This window comes from Myotis yumanensis, unplaced genomic scaffold (genome assembly GCF_028538775.1).
Source record: "Myotis yumanensis isolate MYYU_CA2020_CCGP unplaced genomic scaffold, mMyoYum1.0.hap1 SCAF_8, whole genome shotgun sequence".
In the NCBI taxonomy this organism is placed as follows: Eukaryota; Metazoa; Chordata; class Mammalia; order Chiroptera; family Vespertilionidae; genus Myotis; species Myotis yumanensis.
In genome coordinates, this window is record NW_027223759.1 from 79,446,678 (window position 1) to 79,467,682 (window position 21,005).

Below are 21,005 nucleotides of genomic sequence, written 5' to 3' on the forward strand. Positions count from 1 at the left end.
TCTAGTGTATAACTACTGAGGCATATATACATGAGTGTCACTAACATATACACTAAGAAGCAGATTGTTCAGTCAAAGATAATTAACTATTTGTCCGTTTTTGGCATCACTGTTAAACACTGACTGGAGGGACATCTCCTAATGTGTCTCGGAACTTCTGTGAGCAGTATAATTATTAGCAGTTACATTTCATTTCTAGCATAGACAGACACATGCTTCCAGAGCACTGCTAAAAGGTAGCAAGCAGATAGCTGAGAGTGTAGTAGTCTCCATTTCAGTGTAAACTGTACCAAAAGGCTAAAGCCAGGATAAAACTATGGCGAAGTTATTCTGATTCCCTCTGCAGTCCTCTGACCTGCCTAGATCAGAGACTTTAAACCAGTATGCCACAATAATTTTAAAACACACAATACCTAACTAGATAATTTCACTTGACTATCTAAATAAAAAATGAAGTAGCAATTGGTGAGATGGGCAATATCAAACTTATATGATAACAGAAGCCACAATTTACTTGTAGTTGAAGTGCTAGAAAAAGGGCAAAAGATTATGCCCTTCATTATCTTTTGGAGATTTTCTGCAAGGATAATGCTCATTGGGTGATAATTAGCTTTCTTGACCCACTTTCCTTATCACTTTAATACTTTAAATATTGTGCTCATTTTCCAAACAATCTCACTAGTCTCTGCTAATGCAAGATGAAGAAATAAAAACAGAACACTTAGATGGCAGGCATTCAAAGATTATCACAACTTATCAGAAAAACAATCCCAGAAAGACTTTCCCATTCTCCACCTCTCTCTCAAAACTCCAAGCCACAGAATACCATAAAAGGTATTCTTGGTAAAGTCTATATGACCTAAGTTTTATTTTACAGAAAAAGAATTAAAACACCATAAGTCATAATGAGACAAAAGATATTAAAGGAGGACTGGCAAATACAGTAATCTTTAACTCCTTTTGAGCTGCACTGTCCAATACATTAGCCTAGTGATTTTCAACTGGTGTCCTGTAGGAATTTTTAAAACGTACAATACCTGACTATTTAGTCAGAGGTACTGACCTCTTTTCCCTTATATTGTCAAATAAAAATTTAAAACAAATGACAACAGCCAACACAACAATAACTGCCTGGTGTGAATGAATCAAAATTATACCTACATTTTTGTTCAGATAGGCAAAAAATATATTTTTTGGTATGCCACAGAATTTTAGTAATTAGTTTATGTGCAACATGAGATGAAAAAGGTAGAAAATCGCTGTATTACCCAATAGCCACATTTGGCTACTGAGCAACTAAACTATGTCTAATCTAAATTGAAATGTTAAGAAATTGAAATTGAGAGGAATGGCAGCATGAGAGATCCCCTTGGCCTTTTCCCTTGAAGTTTCAACAGTTTGAACAGCTATAACTCAACAAAGGATTCCCTCCTCAGTGTACAAACACACCTTAGAGATCTACACATTGAAAGATCTAAAGGTGGGCAAGTGGGAGCGAACCCGGGAGGCAAGAAGAAAGAAAAGCTGAGACAAGCCAGGGACATAGCCCTACAGTCTGAGCTCATGATGGGGCTCAGCTTAGAGAGGGGAGGAATCAGGTTGTGGCTGGCAAGACCATCAGCTGGAAGAAGCAAAGAGATTTAGTGGGCATTCTTGCAGGAGTGGGCAGTACGAGCAGTGGCTGAGCCCAGAGACCTGGGCAATAACACAGCATCTTGTGCAGGTTGCAGAGCACATTATCTACAAAGCCGAGAACTGGTACTACAGATTCACTTTTTTTCCCTGAGCAAAATGTACACTATGTGACCAGTCCTGGGGTCAGGGCACAGGGAGGACCCCATGGAGGTCCAAGGATGCTATTACCTGGAGGACAAAACAACAAAGAAGCCAGCCAGGTTAACCCAGCCCACCCTAACACCCACACATCATTGCTACATTGACGCAGCATCTGACTGTGGGGGATAGCATTGGGATTTCACGGATTTGGAGCCCCATTGTCTACCACATTCCCCTGTGGGGTTGGTCCACTGGAACCTGGAAACACTATCACAGGGAAGGAAACCACATACTCAGGGACCACCACCCCATGGAGATTTGAATAGCCAGAGAAGTGCAAGAGAGCTAAAAAGCTTCTGATTCATCACTGCCTACTGCAAAATAACAGAAAGATCTCTTCATATTAACCTTCTAGATCAGCCGTGGGCAAACTACAGCCCACGGGCCGGATCTGGCCCGTTTGAAATGAATAAAACTAAAAAAAAAAAAAAAGACCGTACCCTTTTATGTAATGATGTTTACTTTGAATTTATATTAGTTCACACAAACACTCCATCCATGCTTTTGTTCCGGCCCTCCGGTCCAGTTTAAGAACCCATTGTGGCCCTCGAGTCAAAAAGTTTGCCCACCCCTGTTCTAGATAAATGCCACTCATATACTGATGCATAGACAGAGAAGGAATCCATCAAATACCATGAATAACCAAGGTAGCGAGACAGCTCAGAAAGAAAATAAAAAATATCCAGAAAACAAACTTAAAAACATGGAAATATGTGATCTAAACAACATTCAAGAACTCTAAATGGCAGTTCTGAGAAAACTCAACAGAGTTTAGCTCAGTGGATGGAGCATCAGACTGTGGACTGAAGGGTCCCGGGTTCAATTCAGGTTGCAGGCTCGATCCCCAGTGGGGGGTATGCAGGAGGCGGCTGATCGGTGATTCTCTCTCATCACTGATGTTTCTATCTCTCTCTCCCTCGCCCTGCCTCTCTGAAATCAATAAAAATATTTAACAAGTAATATAAATAAATAAAACAAGATTCAAGAAAATATAGACAGGCAATTTAATGAGCTCAGAAAACAAATCAACAAACAAAGCAGTACTTTACTAAAGAGATTGAAACTGTTGAAAAGAACCAAACAAATTCTGGAGGTAGAGAACTGGATAAAAGAGACTGAGGATGAACTAGCGAACATAGGAAACAGCAGCTGGAGGAAAGGATTAGTGATATTGAAGATAGAAATCTAGAAATAATGCAGAGGGAAGAAGAGACTTGAGCATAAAAAAAATGAAAGAACTCTATTAGAACTCTCTGATTCCATCAGAAAGAACAATATGAGAACAGGCATACCACAAGAAGAAGAGAGGGAGAAAAGAATAGAGAGGCTATTCTAACAAATAGTTGATGAGAACTTACCAAACCTATGAAAAGAACTAGATCCTCCAATCCAAGAAGCAAACCGAACACCTAATTACTTCAATCCAAAAAGGATTATCATATTAGACACATCATATTAAAATTGTCAAGAATTAATGACAATGAAAGAATTCTCAAGGCAGCCAGGGAAAGTAAGAAAGTAACCTATAAAGGAAAGCCCATTAGGTTAGCATTGGACTTGTCAGCAGAAACTCTGTAAGCTAGAAGAAAGTGGAACCAAAATTCAAACTACTGAAAGAAAGAAATTACCAACCAAAAATAATATATCCAACAAAGTTATCCTTTAGCTATAAAGGAGAAATAAAGACTTCTTCAGACATACAGAAGTTAAGAAAATTTATCACCAGAAGACCTGCAATGCAGGAAATACTCAAGGGTCTTATTCTACCTGAAACAAAGAACAAAAAGTCACAAAACTATGAGAAAGATCACCAACAAACTTGCAGCATATACAGGGATATTCTGGGACAACAAAAACATAAAAGGGCAGCAGTGAAAGATCATAAACTTAATGATAACCACACACACAACACACACAAAAACTGAGACCTATAGCTTAAAGAAAGAGGAAAGAAGTATGGAATAACACCAAACAAAAAGAATAGACAGAAACACAAAGAAAAAGAACCAATGGGGGCACAGAGCTACCAGAAAACAAAAGATAAAATGGCTATAGGGGATCCTCATCCTATATAATAAAAGCCTAATATGCAAATTATTCCCTTGGGCAATGGTTCAACCGGGAGTTTGACTAGGTCCTAGTCACAAGGAGATCAGGAGTTTGACCACTCGCTATGATGTATGCTGACCACCAGGGGGAGGCACAGAACATGGCAGATGTCAGCACTGGCAGCAGGCAGCAATGGAGGTGCTGCTGGCCCCAATGGGCACCGACAAGAGCAGGACTGCGGCGGGATGGTGGAGTAGGTGAGCAGGTGGCACCAGGCCAAGGCGGGTATGAGCAGGGGCCTGATCGCCCTATCTATTGCCCCGAAGACAGCGACCAGCAGAGGTGCAGGGGACGGGGCCACTGCCCAGCTCCCAGGCTCTGAGAGAGAAAGGGCAAATAGCAATATTAAAATATTCCTTCTAATTATTTCCCTTTCAATGTGCATGAATCCGTGCACAGGGCCACTAGTACATCAATAATTACCCTAAATTTAAATGGACTGAATTCACCAAAAAGAGATACTGAGTAGGAGATTGGATCACAAAGTAAAACCCAACCACATGGTACCTTCAGAAGACATATCCAAGTTGCAAAGACAAAGTTACTTTTACTCAAAGTAAAAGGGTGGAAAATGATTCTCCAAGCAAATAGCATCCACAGAAGAACAGGTATAGCCACACTTCTATCTGACAAAAACAGATTTCAAGATAAGAAAAGTAATAAGATACAAAGATGGACATTTTATATGATAAAGGAGATAGTACATCAAGAGAACGTAACACTTCTTACTACATATGAACCCAATCAGGGAGCACCAAAATATATAAAGCAACTACTAACAGAACTAAAAAGAAACAAACAAAAACATAATCATGGATGGGAACCTTAATATTCCATTGACAGCTCTAGGTAGAACATTCAAACAGAAAATCAAGAAAGACATATCAGACTTAAACGACACATTAGACGAAATGGACATAATTGACATTTACAGAACCTCTCATCCCAGAACATCAGATTATACATTTTTCTCCAATGCACATAGAACATCCTCAAGGATAGACCATATGTTGGGTCACAAAACTAACCTCAACAAATTCAAGACAGATAACATATTAAGCATATTCTCTGACCACAATGCTTTGACGTTAGAAATCAACTGCAGCCCTTTCTGGGGTGGCTCAGTTGGTTGAAGCATCGTCCAATACACCAAAGGGTTGCAGGTTTGATTCCCAGTCTGGGCACATAACTAGGTTGTGGGTTTGATCCCTGGTTGGGATGCGATAGATATTTTTCTCTCTCCCTTCCTTTCTCTCTAAAGTCAGTAAAAACATATCCTTAAGATTAAAAAAAAAAAATCAACTGCAAAAAATGTAAAAACCCCCACAAATATGTGGAAATTAAACAACAAACTATTAAAAATGATTGGGTCATTTTAAAATAAAATGATTGGGTCACTATTAAAAATAAATAAAAGGTGAGATCAGAAGATATATAGAGACAACTGAGAATGTCAATACAACATATCAAAACTTCTAGGATACAAAAGCAGTAATAAGAGGGAAGTTTATATCATTACATGCCTATCTCAAAAAAATAAGAAATCCCAATTAAACAACCTAAATTTTATCTTAAAGAACTAGAAAAAGAACAAAAACAACCCAAAGTCAGTAGAAGAAAAGAAATAAAAATTGGAAAATTGAATGAAATAGAGAACAAAAGACTATATGAAAAATTAATACAACAAAGAGCTGATTCTTTAAAAAAATATTATTAAAATTAACAAGCCCCTGGCTCTGTTCACTAAGAAAAAAAGAGAACTCATATAAACAAATTCAGAAATAAAAAAGAAGTTACCACAGACATCACAAATATACAAAGGAACACACTAGAATACTATAAAAGACTATGTGCCACCAAATTCAGTAACTTAGAAGCAACAAAACAAAAATGCAACCAACCAAATGGGAGGTGATATTTGCAAACAACAGCTCCGACAAGGGATTGATATCCAAAATGCATATATAAAGCACTCATACAACTCAACACCAAACAAACAATCCAATAAAAAAAATGGGCAGAAGACATGAACAGACACAGACACCTCCCCCAAGAAGACATACAAAAGTCCAGAAGATATATGAAAAGATGTTCAACTTCACTAGCTATTGGGGAAATGCAAACCAAAACTACAATAAGATACTACCTCACACCTTTTAGAATGGTTATTATCAACAAGACAGGTAATAACAAGTATTGGTGACAGAAGATGATTTGACTGTGGGTGGTGGGCACACAATGCAATATACAGGTCATGTATCATAGAAATGTACACTTGAAACCTCTATGATCTTATTAACCAACTAGAGGCCTGGTGCATGAATTCGTGCACAGGTGGGGTCCCTCAGCCTAGCCGGCGAATGGGGCTGATCGGGGTCATCTTGCCCAGTCCCTATAGGGGCGATCGGGGCCAGCCGGCTGGGAGGAAGGGATCGCAGGAGGTTGGTCCACCACAGGAGGTTGGCTGTGGGAGCGCACGGACCACCAGAGAGCAGCTCCTGTGTTGAGCATCTGCCCCGTGGTGGTCAGGGCATGTCATAGCAACTGGTCGACTGATCGTTCTGTCATTCAGTCGTAAGGGTCACTTAGGCTTTTATATATATAGATGTCATCCCAATAAATTTGGCCATATTTACATGAATTTAATAAAAACTTGTTAAACCCCTATTTGAAGAGATCAATATATACAGTAAACTCTTAGCTGGATATTTACTAGCCCATGTACATAGCATAGTGTAAATTAACTCTATTCATTATTCTGACCATGAGGCAATGGCAATTCTGAATATATGAGTAATTGTAGTGTTAAAGTATTAAATTCTTTGAGGTGTGACAAGCATTTAAGTTCAATACTTTAATTCCTCAATGATGCTAGGCAGCAGAGTTTAAAGCCATGATTAAGCAACCTATAAATTTTACACTTCGATAGTATAGTTGGTATGTATACTGTCTTAAAATGCAAGGTCCAAACATATAATAAAAGTATAATAAAGAGAAGACATACCACAAAGCAAAAAAAAAAGCTAATTTTTGCTACTTGAGTTGCAGTAAGTTTCCCCACAGTTTTGAGTAAGGATTCTTGTTCTTTCACAGTAGGATATGACATGCGAGACAACTTAGCTTCCAATGCATGGCTTGATGGAAGCTGTCGAATCTCCATGATATTACTGAACCTTACACGAGACTTTTTGGGAGCTTAAAAGAAAAAGTATAGTACAAATCATTAAACGTTCTTCCTCACATCCAACAAGTCACATTTTAATTTACTAATAAAAGCATATTATTTAATGATCAGACTTGAACAGTCAAAGAAAAACCAGTTATATCATTACCTGAGGCAGCTTTGCTCATTCAAAAAAGTAAACAGAAAAAACGTTTACATCTATAAAAATGTTTTAAAGGTTTAAGGTACGACCAATATTCAAACAAGATTTCTGCAACTGTATATATACACAACTGCCTAGTTCAGGATTATAGTATGATTAGAGGCCCGTTTCACAAAAATTTGTGCACTCGGGGGGGAGGGGGGGGGGTCCCTCAGCCCGGCCTGTGCCCTCTCACAGTCTGGGATCCCTCGGGTGATGACCACCTGCTAGCTTGGGCCCGCTCCCCGGGGGATTGGGCCTAAGCTGGCAGTCAGACATCCCTCTGGCAGCCTGGGAGCCCTCAAGGGATGTCCACTAGCCAGCTGCAGTCGGACATCCTTAGCACTGCTGAGGAGGCCGGAGAGGCTCCCACCACCACCGCTGTACTGGCAACCATCAGCCTGGCTTGTGGCTGAGCAGAGCTCCCCCTGTGAGAGCGCACTGACCCCCAGGGGGCAGTTCCTGCATTGAGCGTCTGCCCCCTGGTGGTCAGTGTGTGTCATAGTGACCAGTCATTCCCAGTCATTCTGCTGTTAGGGTCAATTTGCATATTACCCTTTTATTATATAGGATAGAGGCCTGATGCATGGGTGGGGGCCGGCTGGTTTGCCCTGAAGGGTGTCCCGGATCAGGGTGAGGGTCCCGCTGGGGTGCCTGGCTAGCCTGGGTGAGGGGCTGAGGACCGTTTTCAGACTGGCCACACCCGCTTCAGGGTGGGAGACCCGCTGGAGTGCCTGGCCAGCCTGGGTGAGGGGCTGATGGCTGTTTGCAGGCTGGCCACAGCCCCTTCAGGGTAGGGGTCCCCCCAGGGGTGCCTGACCAGCCTGGGTGAGTGGCTGATGGCTGTTTTCAGGCTGGCCAAGCCACCCAGCGGGGACCCTCACCCAGTGAGGGTGTGGCCAGCTTGGGTGAGGGGTTGATGGCTGTTTGCAGGCTGGCCACAGCCCCTTCAGGGTGGGGGTCCCCGCTGGAGTGCCTGGCCAGCCTGGGTGAGGGGCTGATGGCTGTTTGCGGGCTGACCACAGCCCCCAGCCACCCAAGCTCCCAGTGGAGGCTGGCTGGAAGCAGGTATCTGGGATTTATTTATCTTCTATAATTGAAACTTTGTTGCCTTGAACGGAGGCCACAGCCGGCCAGAGCAGGCAGGAAGCTTGGCTTCCTCCATCACCGGGGCAACCAAGCCTCCTGCTTGCTCCAGCTCTGTGGCTGTCGGCTGCCATCTTGGTTGGGTTAATTTGCATATAGTCACTCTGATTGGCTGGTGGGCGTGGCTTGGGGCATAGCGGAGGTACAGTCAATTTGCATGTTTCTCTTTTATTAGATTATTATTTTAGCATTTATAGTAAAACTTTGGATTTTCCCTCATAGATAATCAATTTATGAGAATTAGTTTCCATTCAAGAATACAGAATATTCCTCTATAGGTCCATTCGTTGCAAAAGAACATTATGGATAAATACTGTGCCTTATGTTGAAGCTGGCATTCTTTACTAAATTCACAGAACCAGCAAAATTCCTATAATTGGCTATCAAGTTTTTTTGATGGCATGGTTGAAGGGAATATTGTTCATTAAGAAAAGAAGTATATATATAAAGCACAGAGACTTCTGGTATTTGGAAATTATTTACAGTTGAATTAATAAAAACTCCAGTCATACTTCTGGAAGACTACAGGCAAAGCCAATACCACGTGAACAGACAACTGCCAAGTGATCTCAAAAATCACTAAGTTTTGGGATGGCTTGAATGAAGCTAAGATTTCCACCCATATCTAAGATATGAAATTCTAAGTTTTGCTTACTTTTTTCAGTATCAATATTTGTGTTCTCAGGTTTTTCACTGGGAAGATCATGAAATTTCACAGGAACATACAGAGGTTCACTCTGGAACATACCAGAAACAGAAACAAACATAAACAAATATGTAATAGCTGATATAGTGGATAAAATTTAAGTGGATGGTTTGTAGGCACAGATACCACTCAAACCATGGCTGTTCACCACCATGTTTTTACAGCATAATTTTTCCAAAATGCATTTTCAAGACTTAAAAAAGAAACTCAAATGATGCACATAGGTATAATGACAGAAAAGAACCAGTTTCAAGTTTGTAAGTGTAATAATACCGCATTGGTATCTTATAATACTTAACATTTAAATGTCATAAAAGCATACCCATCTCTCAATTAACAGATTACCTCCCATTCCTTTTCATTCATTATTTTAATAAATACATGTTGAGTCCCACTATGTCAGGTGCTGTCCTACTTCTTGAGAATATAAGAGTGAACGAAGTGTCCTCAGTGATCATATAGTCCAAAGGGGAAGGTAGACAGTGAACAGATAATCACCTATATAATATGTATATATATTTGCCAAGTTGTTTTCTCTTATTACTTAAGATTCAACTAAAACCAAAAATTCCTGAAAACTTTGTTAGCATTAACAGATAAGAAAAAAAAAACTACCACTTACCAGTTCTTGCTATGTACCAGGTACCAAGTCCAGAGCAGTTAATCATACATTTCTCATTAGCCCTTGAAACAACCTTATAAAATGGTATTTTAAATAACTTTTCTAGAAGCTGAGATATAATAACCCAGTGGTAGACAACAGAATTAAGCCAGGTTTGTCTAACATGTTCTAAAGATCGATATTTTTAAGTTGTTTTAAATTCAACTGTTTTTGCAAAAATTGTTCAGATAATCCACATTTAAAAAACAATTCTCCAACCAAGCTGTTTCTTAAATTAACATAAAATTGTGTTTTATATCTTTGATTTCTCTTTTAACTCCTGGTATAGAACTCCACCAATAAAAAATATTCAGTAAATGAAGAGACTATAGAGTCTGGAAATAGATGTAGTCTCTTGTTACATTGAACTTTTCATTACAGCATTTGGCCTAGAATGATTTGACATATCCATCTTAAAGATAATAGCAAAAATTAGAAGCGCCCTAACCGGTTTGGCTCAGTGGATAGAGCGTCGGCCTGCGGACTGAAAGGTCCCAGGTTCGATTCCGGTCAAGGGCATGTACCTTGGTTGTGGGCACATCCCAGTAGGAAGTGTGCAAGAGGCAGCTGATCGATGTTTCTCTCTCATCGATGTTTCTAACTCTCTATCCCTCTCCCTTCCTCTCTGTAAAAAAACCAATAAAATATATTTTTAAAGAAATTAGAAGAGTAGTTAGAAGAGTAGGCTGACATCTTAGCTCTGCTTTCTACACTGAAAGAGACAACTGATAATACTTTGTTGATGCTTATGATCCCAGAGAAATGAGATGACATTTTCCCTAAGCTTCAAAAACTTTTCACAGCACCTGGTAACCTACCCTGAATACAAATGTAGTTCTAGAAGCCGGACAAACAAAAAACCAAGCCAATGCATATAAATTTGTATTAAATTTTAGAGCAACTTTAAAATTCTTCTCAGACAAAATGCCACATTTTGAACAATACATTAAAAAATGTTTTAGTGATGGTCTAAATAAATATTTTAATATATTACCTCTCCAATGAGATTATAAATGCCTAATATAAGTAAATGCATTACTTTATCTGCTTATTATCTGTCTCCTTCTCCTTTCCAAACTTAGGCTCTCACTACTAGAATGTAAACTATATTTCCAGAGTAAAAAACAAGTGCTTAATACAGATTAAGCACTCTTAAAAAATTTATGGGACTAATGAAAAATCTGCTTAAAAATTCTCAGTGTCAAGCAAATACATGTGTTTCTAAGTGATAATAATCCTATATAATTGATGCACACTGACCACCAGGGGGCAAACGCTCAACGCAGGAGCTGCCCCCTGCTCCCCACAGGGAGCAGGCCTAAGTCATCAGTCGGACATCCCCCAAGGGCTCCCGGGCTGAGGCCACACCCTCCACCCCGCCCGAGTGCGTGAATTTCATGCACCGGGCCTCTAGTATAATAATAAACACGAAGTGACAAAGCTTTTAAGAAACAAAGGACAAAGGGCTGCCCATCACTATTTTCACTTCTTAACTATTTCCCTACCCCTCTCTCCCCTGTAGTAGTTGAATTGCTTATTTGTTGGCTCCAGGTGTCCCTAAAGAAAGAGAGTACCAAGCTAAAATAATCATGGAGGGCACCCAATATTTATATATATTCTAATGTAGCTTTGGTGTTCAAACCTATTCAGTCCTTCCCACTATGGCTCACCTCCCTCTGCTCCATTCCTGACAAAAAAAGAAGCACTTACCAAAGAGCTACTCATAGTTGTATCTGTTGTGCAAGCAGCAAAATAACCTTCAGCATCTGCAAACTACAGATAACAGGACAAAAAATTCAATTAAACTCTTGATAAAGTAGGACTAGTGTCAGTCACAGCTTAAAAGAATAGAAAAACCAGAGTAGATCTATAAGAATATAACTATTATTAACAATAATAACAGCTAATGGTCAGTATTCATCCATGCAAGGTTGGTATTATCTTCATTTTAAAGAAAATGAGACTGAGAGATTGTATCTAAGTAACAAGAGTTAGGATTAAACCCAAGTTAATCTAACTCCAAAATGTATGCTCCTTTCACAATACTATTATAATATTTCAGATTAGCAGGGAAAGGAAAGAGTGAGTGGTTAGTGAAAAAGACAAATAACATCTTCGTATTATCATGATAACAGTATTAATCAAGAATTCCCTAAATGGATCTCAGCGGCTGAACCACGTTCTGAGAAGCATGGTGCTAGTGGTGTAAAAGCAGGCTTTTATTCATACCCACAGCTACCCTAACATTATCCTTGCTTAGTTGCTAGAGGTTAAATAACTTGCCCAAGGTCACACAATCAGTAGTGACAGAACAAGATTCAAATACAAAGTCCATGCTATTAAGAATGCTTGTATATCAATAAGAAAAAGTCAATGTAGAAAAATGGACAAGATATATAGACAACTGATAAAGAATTCTATTGTGCAACAAATATATGAAAGAGTAACCCAAACCATGCATATTAAACAAGATGCCACTGATCACTTAATCAAGTTGGCAAATGTTAGGGTTTTGGTAAGGATTCAATCTCATATACTGCTAACAGAGATATAAGTTAGGTATAACTATAAGACTAAACTTATTTCTGCTATAAATAATTTTAAGTATTATTACATAAATATATAGCTGGAGAAAAAAATCAAATATAGTGGCCTTAGAATGGTGAGATTGTGGATAGATTATTCTTGTTCTTCTTGTTACTATAATTTGTCTTCAACAATGAACATTTATCACTACTACATTCAAAAACTCTTTAATATTAAAAAATGTTCTAGTAATACTAAATTACATAGAAAGTTGTTCATGATAACAAGTTATAATACAGGACATAACAGTAAATTTCACTTTTGTGAAAAATCAAACAAATGCACACATGAAAAAAAACTGCAGGATATATGCCAAAATACTGTCAATGAATGGTAGAATTCATTCCTTTAATGGTAGAATTATTCCTTGAATGGTAGAATTTATTATTTTTTGTCTATATTTTCTAAATTTTTGACAATGTACATGAATTCACATACATATAACATTCTTACATGTAATATTATAATATATATACATTTCTATAATGTCTATATATTCCTCTTAAAAATATATATGCACACACTTTTTTTCATAAAAGTTAAATTTTTGTGTAGATATAAGTGTATACTTCCAGGCTTAACCTCAAAAAGTTACTGAAAAGCCCCTGATAAAAATCAAATGACTGTATTTCTCAAGAATGTACTCATTAGATAAGACAAGATATAATAGTATTTTAACCTACACAAAAAATAGCAGACAAAAGAATAGGAGTGACAGAGACAGAAAGTAAAACAGTACTAACCAGAGAAGGAAGGGAGGAGGGACATGGGAGTTGTTTAATAGGCACAGTGTTTCTGTTTGGAATGATGAAAAAGTTCTGGAGTGGATAGTGGTGATGTTTGCACAGCAAAATACTTACTGCCACTGAACTATATACTTTTAAAAATGTTTCAAATTGCCCTAGCTGGTTTGGCTCAGTGGATAGAGCGTCAGCCTGCAAACTGAAGGGTCTCAGGTTCAATTCCAGTAACGGACACATGCCCAGACTGCGGGCTCGATCACCAGTAAGGGGCATGCAGGAGGCAGCCAATCAATGATTCTTTCTCATCACTGATGTTTCTATGTCTCTCTCCCTTCCTCTCTGAAATCAATAAAAATATATCTTAAAAATAAAATAAAAATGTTTCAAATAGGAACTTTCGTTTTATACACACACATACACACACACATAGCCCACAAAAAAGGGAAAAAGAAAAAAATGGTTAAAATTATAAATTTGATGTTATGTATATTTTACCACAATTTTAAAAAGAAAAGGAGAGAGAATAAAAAAGGATTGAGACAGTGTTATATTCTTCATTCTCAAAACTTCAGTTTCTATTTCTATGAATCAGCACTGAAAGAACATAATTTGATTAGCCAAACATCTGAAACATGCCCTGAAATATGCTATTTTCATTTTAACAAATAAACCTTGAATAATTTTGCTTTTACAATCAATGTTATAACCAATTAGATGATAATCATCTAGTCTACAAAAGATCAGAGATCCAGATAGTCTTCTTCTTCCTTACTTTCATCATCATCTCCACATTAAATGATTTAGGATACTTCAAAAATGTTTAACAACTCAGAGGATGTCATGAGATAAAGAAAAGAGGGTGATTATATACCTTTGATTTCTCACAAGATATTCTGATACGAAGGTGATTAAAAGAATACATTTAAAGTTTTGGACAAAAGTAGGTTTTTCTTGTAATATGCTATGTTCACTCACTTAACTGAACAACTTAAAATTGGACTGTCCTTCAAGAAACTAATACATCTTTAAACTTTGAAAAACTGTATCTGTCTCCAACAAACATTTAAAATTGAAAACTTACAAAAGCAGCATGCTTTCCTCGAAATCCTCTTGTACATTGTTGTCTCCATGGCTTCCAAATAATAAAGCCCAAAAGGTACAGAACAAACATCGATGTTTTTGCAAAGGTGCTGAAGAATGGTTTATTGTACTGAGTAAAAACATACTAGAGAGAAAAAAGTTACATAAACTATGAGATGACTTTAAACCTAATTACTTATCTCCAATAAAACAAAGCCATTATATGATTTTTAACTCTAAAAGTTCATTTGGAAAAGAAAACTCTAAAGGGATTATAAAAATGTTTTAGATTCATTTCTGAATATTATACAGTATTTGCCTTGAAAAAAAAAAAAGGATAATATACCCAAACAAAGCATGAACAACTGGGCAAAAACAAGTTCTGTTCAACATTCACTGAAAACCTGCTATGCAATAGTATTTATGCTAGAAGCTAAAGAAAACAGGCTTTCCTGAAAGGAGAGCACACATCATAAAGTGCTAATAACCATGACAGGGGTACAGAGGGTACCATGGGAATAGCAAAGGGAGACAGGCCATTTTAAAGGTTATGGAAGTTTCCTAAAAGAAACTATTCTTGCGCTGCCTGAACAGTGATCCCAAAGTAACAGGCAATGAAATGGAATGGTGTATGAAGAAAACTGCATGAAACTTAAAGTTATTAGGAAATTATACAAAATATGTAATCTTTGTTTAAATTGGAAATATCAGTATGGACTCATGATGTTTCCTTTCCTAAAAAAAGTTTTAGTTATCTGCACTGAAAGACCCAGAAAAAATGAAAACCCTGGAGGAATGGGCACCTCTAGAATACAGATAGTGATCTGAACCATGTGTCATTGAAGAAATGACTACATCCATGTATAGGGCAGGAAATGTACCAGATGAGCCTGGGGTATCTTGTGCCAGAAAGCAGATAGGATGTTAAAGATTAAAGAGATCATGTTAAAAGGGTATTAGAGACAACATGAAGGGGCTCCTAGTGGTCAAAGATAGGAAACTTTAAGTGTCCAAAGAAGTAACTACAACTGTTTGAAACATCAAGTATACAAAAATCCATGAATGTATAAAGATACTCAAAAAACCCTCAATGGTTACCACTGGAAGTTGCTAGGCAACATTATTTTAAAATGGATAAAGGAAAAAAATCAAGATTTATCCAACATTTTTTCTATAAACCATGTTTCAGGATAACCAAACAGTAGTTGTGAAAAAGTTTTCCATACAGAATTCCAGCTAATAAATGCAGAAGAAATGACCCTTAGAAAAATCACTTTACCACTTCTAATGAAATACCCTATCTGGGCAATAATCATAAGGATATTCAACTATTACTTACAGGTTGATAAGGAGCTTTATAGTTCTCATACTGGCATTACCCATGGTTAAGACTTGCAGCCATTATGTGCCTCATGTTGTGATATGCAAGGAAGTGCCCAGTTACCACCAAGGTATTTTTTCCTAAATACTGAAACTGAATCAAATCAAGACTGTACACCTATCTACCATTTTATAGGAAACTAGAGGGCCAGTGCATGGATTCGTGCACCGGTGGGGTCCCTCAGCCTGGCCTGCGGGGATCAGGCTGAAACCAGCTCTCCGACATCCCTGAGGGGTCCCGAATTGCAAGAGGGCGTAGTCCAGGCCAAGGGACCCCACCAGTGCATGATCAGGGCTGGAGAGGGATCGTGGGAGGGCTCCAGGGCAAGTCCGGCCTGTCTTGCCCAGTCCTGATTGGCTGGACCCCAGCAGCAAGCTAACCTACGGGTCGGAGTGTTTGCCCCCTGGTGGACAGTGCGCGTCATAGAGACTGGTTGAACAAACAGTCGGACATTTAGCGTATTAGGATTTTATTATATAGGATAAAAAAGAGGAGCAAGTTAAATGACACCCCAAGGAAGCAATCAGTCAAATCCAGAATTTATGAACTAAATGCTTGGGTCCCCCCAAAATTCATGTTAAAATCCTAACTAACCTCCAATATAGTGATATTAGGAGGTGGGGCCTGTGGGTAGAGCCCTGATGAATGAGATTAGTTCCACATAAAAAGAATCTAGAGAGCTCTGCCCTGTGAGGACACAGTGAGAAGACTGCCACCAAGAATGAGGAAGCAGCTCCACACCAGGCAGAATCTGCCTGCATCTTGACCATGGTCTTTTGAGCCTCCATAACTGTGAGAAATAAACGTTTGTTGCTTGAGCCACACAGCCTATGGTGGTTCTGCCAAAGCACCCCAAACAGACTGACAGTGTAATCCATCCTACAGGAAAAATGATACAGTTTCTCCAACAAATCAATGGCATGATAAAGGGAGGGGGGCAAGGGAATACAGAAAAAGAATAAAAATGACTTAAGAATTATAACAAATGAAATGTGTGATCTTTTGTTTAGATCTTAAACTAAAAAGATGTCCTTGACATAACCAAAGAAATTTAAATATGGACTGGATATCCATATTTAAAGAATTGTAATTAATTTTGTTAGGTATGTTAATAGCATGGTGATTATATTTTTAAAAATTAAGTCATTTTCAGTTTGAGATGAATATAAAAGAATTTTTACATGAAATCAAAGTTAATAAGATTGGCAAAATTTGACAATTGTTAAAAGTAAATGATGGGCACATGAAAATTCATTATACTTCTCTCTACTCTGTATATATTAGATGTTTTCCATAATAAAAAGATTGATTTTCTTTTTAAAAAATATTTTTTTATTGATTTCAGAGAGGAAGGGAGAAGGAGAGAGAGTTAGAAACATCAACGATGAGAGAGAATCATTGATCAGCTGCTCCCTGCATGCCCCTCACTGGGGTTCGAGCCACAACCCAGGCATGTGTCCTGACCGGGAATAGAACCGTGACCTCCTGGTTCATAGGTCAACGCTCAACCACTGAACTGAGTCACACCAGCCAGGCTGATTCTTTTTTTACATATAAGATTTTTAATTTCAAAAGTTTGATAAGCATATTTGTACCGAAGAATTAGACACATTACATATGCTCTTGGATAATGAAATTATAAAATATCCTCTTAGTAACAGATTTTACTTTTTAAAAAATAGGGACACACACAAAAAAAAATAGGGACAAGTTTTTTGTGTTTGTTTTTTACTTTGCTTAGATATGGACTGCTAAATTATAATTTAATCAGGTGCTCTTTTGCTGTAAATTTTCTTGCCTGATAAAAAAGAAACCAAACTACTTAAAACTAAAATAAAAGTTTAACACCCAGCTGGGTTAAGCGCCCAGCCTGTTTTGTCTTCCGGACAGAAAGTATAGTGTCAGTCACTGGTGACTGGCGCTTAACGTGTTAAAGATAGGCTTATTTCTCTGTCAACATTAAAGAGGTTTTTTTTTTTATTTAAAACAATATTAATCTTAAAAAAAGGTTATAGAAGAGTGAGGGGTATAGAAGAGTTAAAAATAAATGGCCTGTTTTACTCCAGAGCCTAATTCCAAAAAGACTAAAAGTTGATTTATTCATTAGATACACTGTCAATGGCAACTATTTACTTAGCTATGATGTGAGATGACCAGCAGTATCAAATGGCTTCTTCTGACATTTCAGGCCATTTTATAAATGCTAGTTTATTTTTGTATATTAGCCTTATGACTGCAACATGCAAGTTTAAATAAAGTAATTTCTGAAAATAAAATTGCTTGTCTTTTTATAGGGATCACTAACCAAACAGAACAAAGTAACTACACAAGTAGAGAGAAAAACTAGCTTGTGAATTCAAAATACCATGATACTGCCAATAGGTCATCAAAAAAAAAAAATACAGCCATAGCTGGTTTGGCTCCTGGATAGAGCATCCATCGGCCTATGGACTGAAGGGTCCCTGGTTGGATTCCAGTCAAGGGCCCAGGTTGCAGGCTCCATCCCCAGTAGGGGGCATGGAGGAGGCAGCTAATCAATGATTCTCTCTCATCAGTGATGTTTCTAGCTCTCCCTCTCCCTTCCTCCCTAAAATCAATAAAAATATATTTTTAAAAAATTAAACGAAATCAGCAGATAAAAATGTACATGCAACAATCATGCATGTGCACAACCGTGAGCTGTACATTACAACTCTGATCACTTTCACTCATTCATCCAAAAGCATTCTTACATTCTACTAAATGGTGACAAATCGCTTTGCATCCTAGATGGTTGTTCCCCTAAAAGTAGCATTTACAGAGAAATAAATTGAACTTAGAAAAACACACACACACACACACACACACAGAAACACCTTCAAATATTAAGAAAATATGCATATACTCGCTTTCTAAACAACCCCTAAAAGACACAAGAAACTTGTATGAAACAATGAAGAGTATTCTTTCAGCTTCAACTTCACTCTAATTCAGTATCAAAGAAAACATAAATAATTCAACCATATTCAAAACGCTGCTTTCAGTGAACATGAGAGATAGTAATGATTAGAGATCCGACAGAGGAAGAGGGATGCTTCATTACAATGGAGCATCGTTCCAAGGCCAGCGCCACGTACCGAAGTGAGTTCTGAGGATGCGACCCAGATCACATCCACGAGGAGGAGAATGACGATGCCCAGGGCCATTCGCCGGCGCTGCGTGAAGCCACTGCTCTGGGCGCTCATTCGGTTCATGATAAACACACACACCATTTGCAGTCTGTTTAGAAAACAGAGAGGATTCTTTAAAAAAAAAATGAGAAAATTCGTAGGGCAGACACAGCGGACACGTGTTCCGCTCTGCAGTCTGAACGTCACACAGTCACTAACAGGGCTCGGTTTACCTTCTCTTCCAGGCCTTCCCGAGGTCCTCCAGAGCGGCGCCTGCAAACCTGGCAGACCTGAGTCTAAACGGCGGCGAGGAACTCAACGCACCTGATGGGAGGCGAAGCGCTCAGAGTCAGAGTCATCGCACCTTTTGTGCCCGTCCTTAAATGAGCGCAAACGAAAGAAAATGCCCACGTGTGGCCAACCTAACTGACACTCCCCTCCAGACTTCAAACTGTAATCAGAGAATTACACGGCACAGAGCACAGAAAAAAAACGAAAAAGCGACCTTCCGCACAGCGCACAGACCACAGCAGCGAGCTCCCGGGAAACGGCGTCGGTGAACCGCACCGACAGAGCCCGTCCCCTCTGCGGGGATCCACCCCGGGACAGGGCCCCGCACGCGCGGCTTCTGCGCGGCGTCGCTGCCCCCCGACCGCGAGCGGGGTTCGGGCGAAAGGGAGTCGTTTGTGGTGGGTCCGGGGCGCGTTTCCAGGCGCTCACGTGGTAAAGGCAAAGGCTCCTGCGCCACCCCGTCACTCTATCTAGACATTTAAACCGAAATGGCAACGCACAGGAGCAGAGAGGAAACAGCTGTTGCGGGGAACACGCCTCCTTTTTCGGAGGAACAAGTGTGGGGCAGTGACGCCTCCCGGGGAGCGTCCACGTCCCTCGGCGGCGGCGCTCGAGCAGCTCCCTCGGCGGCCGGAGTCGCGCCCGCCGCCCGCCCGCCAGCCTTCCCCCCGGGCCGCCCGGCGGACCGTTAACGGCGCATCGGCCGCCGCCCAGGGCGCAGTCGTGGGGCCCAGCCTGCCTACCTGGCCTTCCTGCCCAGCGGAGGCGTCGTGGCGGCACCATGAGCGGACCGGCCCGGCCCTGCCGCCGCCCAGCGCCACGGCCACGGCCTCAGACTCACGGAGCGGTCGCGGCGCCCGGCATTGCGCCGGCCGGAGGCCCAGCCCCTGAAGCCGCGGTGCCCTCCGAGCGAGGCTGCCGACGCCGCCCAGCTCCACGGGCCCGGGAGGGCGCGGAGCGGCGAGGCGAGGGGACCACGCAGGCAGCGATGGCCGCGGAGCCCCGAGCTGGACCCTGTGCCGACCCCACCCCCAGCCGGTCGGTCCCAGGCGGCCCCGCCCCCGCCCCGCCCCACGGCGTGGGCGCGTGATTACGTCACGGCGAGGCGGCGGCAGACTAGGGGGTGTGTCCCACGTGATACGCAGCGCTGAGCGGGGCGCTGCCGGCGGGCGCTGCCGGAGGGGCGCGGGTTACTGCGGGGCGCGTAGACGCGGGCGGGGACGCCCAGGAGGAGCAGAGTCAGGAAGACGGGGTGCGGGGCGCGGTGGAAGGAGAGAGGGGACCGGTCGGGCGTGGGTGGCTGGGCGGAGCGTAGGGCCGGGGGAGTGACCGAGCTGCCCCTTGAACCCGGACTAGGGCAAGAGCTGTCAATAGTTTTACAAAGTTCCGCCCGGAACTCTCGACCTTCCTGAAAGCAAAGTGGCTTGGGAGGATCTTTGCTTTCTGGAACCTTTAGTGTGTAAACTGGGTCCCAGCTGTTGGAGTTAGAGGCTGTGCAGCTTCACCTCCCTGGCCCTCAGTTTCCTCATTTGAGAAGTGGGCATAATGATAGTACCTGATATATATATAATCCTGATAAATATAAATATATATGTACATATATATGTGTATATATGTGTATGTGTGTGTATATATATTACATATATATCAGGCACTATATATATATATATATATATACACACACATACACATATATACACATATATCAGGATTACATGTGTACAAATGTGAAAGGCTTAGATAATTCGTGGCCTGTAGTAAGAACTCCACAAATGATAGTAATTAACTATAGTTTTTTTTTTTTTAACCATCTTTTGACTATCCCACAAGAAATAAGGTTTGGCCAGCATACTGATTTATATTTAGAAAACAAAAACGAGACAAAAAGGTTCTGTAACTTAACTTTTGTAACATCTTTATCAGATGATGGGAAGAAATTAAATTTGCTTACA

The 21,005-nt window shown here is 40.2% G+C and overlaps 1 protein-coding gene across 5 annotated transcripts in view; it reads right to left on the reverse strand.

Moving 5' to 3' along the window:
• SLC35F5 (solute carrier family 35 member F5) overlaps positions 1–20,081 on the reverse strand; it is a 43,828-nt gene extending 23,747 nt beyond the window's left edge. For 2 of the 5 annotated variants that reach the window (XR_011472439.1, XR_011472440.1), the window contains exons 1-7: positions 19,797–20,081; positions 18,996–19,086; positions 18,730–18,871; positions 14,234–14,377; positions 11,534–11,596; positions 9,112–9,193; positions 6,950–7,140 (exon numbers count right to left, since the gene is read on the reverse strand). Coding sequence is in view for 2 of the 5 variants with exons in the window: in XM_070423105.1 (XP_070279206.1) it covers positions 6,950–7,140; positions 9,112–9,193; positions 11,534–11,596; positions 14,234–14,377; positions 18,730–18,871; positions 18,996–19,086; positions 19,797–19,836 (753 nt within the window). In the remaining 3 variants the exon portion in view is untranslated. The remainder of the gene's footprint in view (positions 1–6,949; positions 7,141–9,111; positions 9,194–11,533; positions 11,597–14,233; positions 14,378–18,729; positions 18,872–18,995; positions 19,087–19,796) is intronic. The other 3 variants (XR_011472438.1, XM_070423105.1, XM_070423106.1) reach the window with 3 other exon arrangements.
• Positions 20,082–21,005: the final 924 nt, after the last annotated feature.